This window comes from Fundulus heteroclitus, chromosome 23 (assembly GCF_011125445.2).
Source record: "Fundulus heteroclitus isolate FHET01 chromosome 23, MU-UCD_Fhet_4.1, whole genome shotgun sequence".
NCBI lineage: Eukaryota > Metazoa > Chordata > Actinopteri > Cyprinodontiformes > Fundulidae > Fundulus > Fundulus heteroclitus.
In genome coordinates, this window is record NC_046383.1 from 1,272,302 (window position 1) to 1,281,289 (window position 8,988).

General features: G+C 41.6%; 1 protein-coding gene across 2 annotated transcripts; it reads left to right on the plus strand.

Annotated features, from left to right (window-relative positions):
- Window positions 1-6,139: 6,139 nt before the first annotated feature.
- nkx3-2 (NK3 homeobox 2) lies at window positions 6,140-8,427 on the plus strand. 2 transcript variants are annotated; one of them, XM_021309952.2, is made up of 3 exons: window positions 6,140-6,286; window positions 6,360-6,787; window positions 7,356-8,427. In XM_021309952.2, exons 2-3 carry the CDS (start codon window positions 6,415-6,417, stop codon window positions 7,778-7,780), a joined length of 798 nt encoding a protein of 265 aa, XP_021165627.2. In that variant the 5' UTR covers window positions 6,140-6,286; window positions 6,360-6,414; the 3' UTR covers window positions 7,781-8,427. The 2 variants fall into 2 exon arrangements, with proteins under 2 accessions (XP_021165627.2, XP_035983299.1); XM_036127406.1 differs by having other exon boundaries at window positions 6,141-6,787.
- The last annotated feature ends 561 nt before the right edge of the window (window positions 8,428-8,988 follow it).

The window sequence follows — 8,988 nt, forward strand, 5'->3', positions numbered from 1 at the left end:
GCACAGTGCAAAAAAAACAAACTATTCCTGGAATAGATTGAATTCAAGCAAGGCACTGCATGGTGGAAAATGAAGACACCCTCCCCACAATGACGCACAGTGGTGGCAGCATCATGAGGGGGGGTGCTTTTACGCTTTTACTCTGCATGGATAAGGGATCTAGTCAGTTGGTGAGGAGATAGATGGACCTAAATACAGGATGATCCAGAATGAAAGCTGTCAGAGGCCAAAGATCTGAGGCTCACCGTCCAGCAGGACAGCAGCCTTAAGCATACAGCACACACCTATGTTTCAATAAAGCTGTCTTATCAAATTCTGGAACTACTGTGTATTTTTATGGTTGAATAACTTTAGATAGGTTGTAAAATAAAGAAAAGGATATTTTAAAAAAAAGCATGTAGTTTGTGTCCAAATATCAAAAACATCTCAAAAAAGAAGATCCCCTGGACCATGAGTCTCGTTCTGTTGTGGCATCTTTATTTTCAGCAACAAACGTTTAAAATTAGCATTTTTTGTGTTTATTTTAAATCTCAAAACACTGCTCAGTTATAAATCAGTTAATAAGAGCCCATTTGGATAGCTTTATGTGCTTCCAGAGCCTTTGGTTGCACACACCTGATGCAGCCTTAGCTGCAGTGGGATACACCAAAGCATATTCATGTGTTAGACTCTCCTGGTCAAAGGCGGGACCTAAATCCAGTGAAGAATCTGTGGCAAAACATGAACAGTAACATGTAAAGTGGCTTTTCTTACGATCTGTCTGAGCTAGAGTTGTTTTGCGATGTAAAATGGGCAAAAACCCTTTGACCTTTTGTCTGTTGAGACAAAAGATCAGAGTTCAAGTGAAATAAATCCCTTTGCAGGATCCTTTTTTTTTATACATCTACAGACTGGTACTGCAGAGTCGCAGAAGAAAAGACAAAGCATGAATTCATGGCTAACAACAAACGCCGCAGAGCTTCTCCGGAGAACTTAAGGAGGTGAATGAACTGCTGCACAAAATGACAAATTATGAAAACAGAACAGAAAAACAAATCGTAGCAAGTCTTGTTTGTGTTTTGGACAGTTGGTCGGCCAGAACGGGTTTGAAACTTTTTTTTCTTTCTTTCTTTCTTTCTTTCTTTCTTTCTTTCTTTCTTTCTTTCTTTCTTTCTCGCATTCCACGGGAAAGGCGATTAATCAGTTTCACGAACACGGTCCCCTGAATTAGCGGATGGAGGCGGCTCTTCTTCGGACACCTCTGAGAGAGATAAATGCGGCGTTTGCATCCGTGACACAAAAACTGCAGCTGCAGTCTCTGACTCCCACTCCACCGTGTGAAAAGAGGAGAGCCATAATATTTCAAGAATTCCTAAATGGCCCTTGAAGTATCCATAACCACATCCACTCCTGTGCCCAAAAGTGATATCTTTTGCATGTGACGTGAGCCCAGTGAAAGGATTTGAAGGACATCTTTATTTAGGCGTGAGCAGAGGAGAAAAGAGCCCTGAGTAGGCAGCCAAAGGCCCTCCAGAGCCCGGGGGCCTTTCATGATGTGCTTGAGCTGCATGCATTATCTGCTGCATGCCAGACGCTGATGGGAGCTCGTTTGTCAGCACGGTGGAGCTGAAAAATAAACTATAAATCACGTCTGCGCTATCTACACACATTAATTGGACTGTAACAGTGAGAAACCTCTGCTCTCGTGTCTGCAGTCCCTGCAGCCATTGTTGGGCTGCTTGGAAAAAGCCTCCAGGAGACAGAGGACCCTTCTCTCTCTGCCCAAGTCTTGGTTCCATTTGCTCCTAAGTGCTCTGTCTCAAGTGCTTTGCCGTTTTAAGGCTCCATTGCATGCAAGGATAATTTTTCTTTCAAAAAGAAAAAAAAAAAAAAAAAGGGGGGGGGGGTGAAGAGGCTTTGGTTGTAGCTTCAGTGACTAAAACTGCACTTAAAGCTGGCAGTAAACCCCCACTTTCCAGTGCTGAAGTTGATCAAGTGTGCGATCAGACATCTGATGAGAAATCTAGAGGGCGTTTGGGAGCATTTACTGCAAATGACTCCTGGCACTGCCCTCTCTAATATCGCTCCATCTGATCACAATTTGGCATCAAAAAGAAGAGGGAGGCTTGGGTATAATTTAGGGCATGTCTCCTTTATATATATATATATATATATATATATATATATATATATATATATATATATATATATATATATATATATATATATATATATATATATATATATATATATACCAGTACACAGGGGGAAAGAGAAGAAAATCAAAACCTGTCATAAACACAGCCTGCAGAGGGGAGGAAACAGACATTACCAGGGTAAATGATGTGCCGCTGCATTTGGGTGAGATCTTTTTTCTTTTTCTTTTTTGCGTGTTAAAATCAGGGGATTAAAGTTAACGGAAGTGACAAGAAAACAGGAGTCAGGGCGGCGGAGACGAATGTAATGGCCTAATTTGCCATTAAAGTTTATTTCTTTACTGGAAACTCGGTGGGAATCTCACCTCAGACTTAAACTGGAAGTGAGCAGCCAAAGAATCTGGAAATATCAAAGGAATCATGTCATCGGTGGGATGGGGGTGGATATACATTTTCCTGGCATTGCCATTATGAAATAAATGTCTAATGTTTCCAGTTTACTTCCCCCATTTCTGCAGCGGATGATTCCTCTTCCTGCCAGCAGAGGGCGCCAGCAGACACAGAGGCCACAGTCAGGTCCAAGCTTCACATGAAAAGGTTCAGCTTGTTTGCGCGTTTACTTTACCTGACTTGACTTTGGCTCATACTGCTGACTTCTGTGAAAGACTTATAATTCCTAGCCTAAATCAAAAAGTGCCTCCCCGTCGCTGTGAATTGTTTTGCTAAAGATGGACGATAGGAAAAAACAAAGACTAATAAAAACATGAAAATAGGTCAATCACATGCATGAATAAAAATATTTACAATGCGCTACAGAAAATTATTACTGGAACTATATTTCTAATTTTTTTGAAGAGAGTTGTATCAACACAAAAAGCACATTTCCATCACTGTAAATTTTATGTTTATATTGCTAAAATTCCACAGTTGGAAAACAACAATTAGAATAGCATATGGCCGTGTAGTAATTGTATGCAAATCACACAAATAAAAAAAAAAGATGTCGCCACATTTTCTTTTACACTACAGAAAATCGTACAAAAGTTAAGCACCCATGTGTTTGTGTGGGAATAGTACAAAGTTGACCATAAACCTTAACATTTCTTATATCTGACGTCTTTTACAGTTCTATTGAATTTTCAGTACAAATGCGCAGAATATCTCTTAATAAAATGCTTAAAACTGTTCCTCTGCTTTCATTTGCCGACTTATTCCCATCAGAATATTTAACATTGGACGAAATATATGTAAATAAAAGCCAATATAATGGAAGATCAAACTAACCAATAGTGCCAAATGTGTTTTTAGGTTAAACGGATGACAGGGGACCAATTTATTTTCAAATTCTCACGTCATCCGTTGAGACTAAAACCCATCGTGTTCCCTGGCTATAGAGAAAGGGGAGAAGTGAGAAACATCTGACCCAAAAGAACAGCAGCAATTAAAAAATAAATAAAAATAAATAAATAAATATTTTGCTTATAGTTCATTCAATGTTTGGGATTGGAAATGTTTCAGGACATGATTGGTGGCTACACCATAAGGTTTAGAAGAACTGCGCAACGCCCGTGAACACAAACGCCCGTGTGCGTAAAGATGGTGCAAACCCTCCCAAAATAAGACAAAAAGGGGAAAAAAAAGAAGAAGAACCAAGGCTGCTGTTTACATTTGCTGCCACTGACTGCTGCTCTTCCTCGCAGCGAGGTTCCTAAAACTCAAGCAGCGGTGCTCTGCTCCACATCAGCGGGCTGGCCTCACAGTGTTGGACACTTTTAGTTATCCTCCACTTTGCCCAGTTTATGAAGCTGCAGCCCGCAGGTCAGGGGAGTCTGGCTTTAAGAAAATAAGAAGTTTTTTTTTAAAAAAAGTGTGAGGATTTAAAAAAAAAATGCTCGAAGGACAAAGAAACGACAAAAAAAAAAAAAAAAAAAAAAAAAAAAAAAAAAAGCTCAAGTAGTGGCCAGTAGAAAATGATGTTGGCCTTGGACGGGATGAGGAGGTTCTATCAGAACAAGGGCAGGGTGTGTGAAAATATCCAGACGCATCGGCGGTTTGTATTTCCCACCGTTTTCAGTCGTGTTTTTATATCTTGCGGTGACAGATTTCTTTTTTTTTTTTTAATCCCCAAAGAGCCCGCAGCCCTGAGACAATCTGCACACACCGTTTTTTTAATCCGCGTTTACTCCACACAGTACCCCAAAGAATCAACATAATCATTATTATCATAGCTTAGAAGAAATCTGCAGCTGATTAGTGTGAAATGTCAAAACATTTGTTTTCTTCCGTCTGGTCACTGGAGAAATGACGCATAATGCGCATACGGCGCAAGATGTCAAGAAAGCCAAAGAGGGAGGTATATCCAGTGGCCACTAGATGGTACGATCTATTGGCTTTGGACGAGCTGACATGAGATCATTTTCTTTCTAATTCATTATTCATTATTAATTAAAACTGCTGCCGGGTTTATTGTCTGTTTGATTTGCCTCATTTATGGCCAGGCCATGCGACGCTGTCTATATTTAGTCAGAGCAGGGCGTTGTTTTTTTTAATCCTTTTTCTTCTTTTTCTGAGATTCACGTTTCAAAATCTATCTTCCAATCTTCTCTGTTGACGCGCAGGCACATTATAGATCAGTTATATAGTTTTTTTTTTAATCGTGCAAGATGTTTAAAGAACATGCGCGGTGTTTAATGCGTCTCAAATCATCTCTTTCGCACACAACGCAGAAATTTTTTTTTTTAAAATTTGGAATAAAAGCGTTGTTTTGCATAAAAATAACATTTATGAATAAATAAATATTATTATATATTTGCCCTCAGAATAAATATAATTATTATTATTTTTAATCAACCAGGTCCAGGTTGTTTTGATTGAAAGTTTAACAAGCAGAAGTTGAATGTGACAAAATAACTAAAAGCAACAACAAAACCCACAAACATTGGCCTTAAGATTACAAATGTATAAAAACGCCTTTAATGGCATGAATGGGGCAAAGTATTTGTATCCTAATTGTCGTTATGTCCTGATGCGCACCAGCAGATTAAACCTGCAGGTTTGCAGACGCATCCTGATGTAATTTTGTTCGACCTGACGTGGTTCAATTACCTCATTTCTGGGATTTTGTTAGTTCAGATAGTTTGTGCAAATCGTGTATTATTATGATTAGAGTTTTATTAAAAATATTTTTTTCTTTCTCTCAGACATTATTTTGGAGTGTAGCCTACTACACTCTCCTGCGCTTATGGGACGATGAAGATATTTTTGCCATCCTAAATAAAACACCCCGCAGTCCACAGTTGCATTGGGCTCATATTATTATAAACTGTGCGTATATGCTACATGCTAATGTTTTATGTTTTGTTTTTGTTTTTTGGTTTGCAGCAGCTTCTTAATTACATTGCAGGCTAACAGACCTGAGTGATCCGGAAAGCATGCCCAACTTTGCTGCGTCCAACTTGCTTTCAGGTTTAAAGAAATGCTCATATTATGGCCACCGACTGTGATTTCAAACAGAGCCGTCAAAAGGAGGAAGAGATAACTTAAAAAAAATAACAAAAAATATTGCAATTATTAATTTAAGTGATGCTGCAAAAACTGGATCCAATACATGCTTTCCACATATTTTTTGTGAGTTTAGATTATTCTTTTTTTAAATTCTTTTTAATGGGATATGTCTATCCCATCAATTACTCATCTTACTGTTTGTTTTCCATAATTTCAAATTAATCAAACGCAACCACCAAGCACAATCCCGTCATGCAAAACACACAGTTTGGTCCCTGATTTTGGATGTTAAGCTCCATGACCAACTTGCATGTCACTTCAGGGTCCAATAATTTAAAAGAAAAAGCTTCCTTTAAACTTTTCTTTACTTTCCCCCCCACCCGATCGGAGGCGGCATGACGTCGTTTACGCAGTGTCCAATCATTAAAAGGGCTTCCCTCTCCCTGTAGCCAATAGGCGTCGGAGGGGAGTGCGTCTGAGTCACAGGTGAGGCTGTTTGGTTTAAAAAAACAGTAAAAAGGGCCGGAGTCTAGAAAGTATCTGAGCTGATGGCAGATCTGTGCGGTGGAGCAGCATCGCGGCAGCGGATGTAGCAAAATCTTCCTCTACGGGAATGAAAGCAAAAAGGAGCGCCGGAGGGTAAAAAGGTTCGGCTTGAACAGAGCTCTTGCGAGGGAGCAGCCTAAAATGTGGATGAACTGACATTTTCTCCTCCGCCAGGGCTGATTACTCAACTTAAACACTGAGCAAAGCGTCGCTCCCCGTGGAAAAAAAAATGGCCGTCCGTGGCAACTCGCTGATGCCCTTTTCAATCCAGGCCATCCTGAACAAAAAGGACAACAGCCGACACTTACCAGAGCTGGACGTGTGCTTCTCCAAGGCGGCGTGCTGGAAAATATTCGGGGAGATGAACGAGGGGTCCGGGAGGACCGATGATGCGTCCTGTGAGCGGACCGAGCAGAAAGGCTACGACTCGGACTCCGGACTCAGCGACGACAACGACGGGAAGGGTCCGGCAGCGCGCAAGCCGGAGAGGGACGGGGAGCCAGGCTCGGATGTGCCGGAGGAGAGCCTACAGGAGGAGACGGACCAAGAGTCGGCGGCTGCGGAGAACGCAAAGAGTGACAGTGAGCCCAACAATACCACGGGTGGGTAGGCCTTTAGAAGGAGCGCATACGTGCGTAAAACACCTAAACGTGCCACAGCGAATGCTCATTAGTTCAAACTACATATTGTTAGTCGAATTGCGTTAGAGCTATTAAAATAAGATGTTTTATTGAGTGGATAAAGTTGCCTCGAATCTTAACATTCGTGCTATTCGAGGACACCGGACCTAATTTGCAAAACCTTTCCCGCATCCTGTTCACTTTTACGCACGAATTGCTCCATATTTACGCACCATTGTAAATAGATAGTCTGGTTCATTTTAAGTGCTTCCCTATTATATTTATTTTTTCCGAAAATAATATTTCTTTATATTATAAGCTAGAATCACAGACTCGTAGGACCTTGCTATTTTTTTTAACAATTCTGCAAAATCTTTGGAATAAACTGGAGATTTTCACTCATAACAAAAAACGAGGTCTTAAGATTGTCCAATGCAATTAATTCCCCCTTGGATAACAAACGATTTGTTTTTAAAAAATGTATTGCGTAAATAAGTACTGCTGAACATCTGAAGTTACATGCACGTCCTATGGTGTGCTTTCTCTGCAGACTCCAGCAACCCGGACGAGAAAAGCCTGGAGCAGCCCAAGCAGCGGAAGAAGCGCTCCAGGGCCGCCTTCTCCCACGCACAGGTCTTCGAGCTGGAGCGCCGCTTCAACCACCAGCGGTACCTCTCCGGGCCGGAGCGCGCGGACCTGGCGGCCTCCCTGAAGCTTACAGAGACTCAGGTCAAGATCTGGTTCCAGAACCGCCGCTACAAGACGAAACGCCGGCAGATGGCCGCAGACTTGATGGCATCCACCCCGGCGGCCAAGAAGGTGGCGGTGAAGGTTCTAGTACGGGATGACCAGAGACAGTACGGCCCGGGGGAGATCCTGCGACCCCCGCTGCTCTCCCTGCAGCCTTCCTACTATTACCCCTACGCATACTGCCTCCCTGCGTGGACACTGTCCGCGTGTGCGGGGAATCAGTGAGAACCGCGAGACTTTTATTTATTAGTCATTTGATTGCTCCTCTTCCCGGGAACCAAAATAACTTTACGCATTTTTCTGACAAGAAGAAGGGGCTGAGGGGACTGTTAATCAGATATCCGTCCCTGGTTTGTTATCGGGAGGGTTCCTAAACTGTTTTCAACCTCTATCGATATTATTTTAGTAAGAGTGTCTGAGCTGCAGACGTACTTTTACAATGTCTGGAATGAAATAAAAAAACAAATTTAGGCCATTTTATCTCAATGCTGCACGGGAACCCCTCCAGGACCCCATAGACTTAAAATGACACCTGATAAGAATTCACATGCGCCTTCCTACCTCTGCAGTGATTGGAAATGGGTTCTGTTGACTTAAAAAAAAAAACAAGTAACTCTCTGTTACAGATTGTGTTTTATTTTTTATTTTTGCTGTGTTTGTAAAGGTAAGATATTTAAGCACTTTTGAGCATTTATGTCATATTTCCTGCGTGTAAAGTGCATGCAGAGCGCATGTTCGGGGTCAGACTGAAACGAGGCGGCTTGTTGGGCCTCAGAGCGGCACGGAGCGACCTTCTGACTGACATGTGCTTGATTTTCTCTGTGTTGAATGACTGTTTAGATCGAATAACATTAAAAATATATCAGGCATTACTTATTGCATCTGGATGCGATTTTTGTTTTGCTTTTTTTAATTGGGAGCAACGTAGAAAGAAAGAAGATTTCCAACGGGGTTTTTGTGTGCGTGCATTTTTCGCTTTTTTACGCACACATTTATTTTGCAGGGCGGTCAGGCGGAATGTGCGCATGGTCGGTTAAACGAATTTCCTGCTCTTTACATTTAATTGTTTAGGTTAACAAATACAAACGCGCAGCGACCCAAACTCTGGGCTAATTTGGTTAATTCATTTCCATGCCTTGAACGGATGTGCTCCCAACACTTGCAAAACAAAACGAAACAATGATGGAGCTCGACATAAAAAGAAAGCAACGATTTACTGAGTAAGTCATTTATTTCACTCTCTCGTCTTTTTATAATGTAATCCCTGGGCGGTTTTATTTCACCTGAGCCATGGTGGCTTTCCTCCTGTCAGACCATGATGAATGGCTCTCTGATTCCCGTACAGGCCGAACTGACAGCTACCTTTACGGCTGTATGTCAACACAAGCAGAGGAGTATTCTGGGGTTAAGGAGGCCCATGTCACTGCACCTAC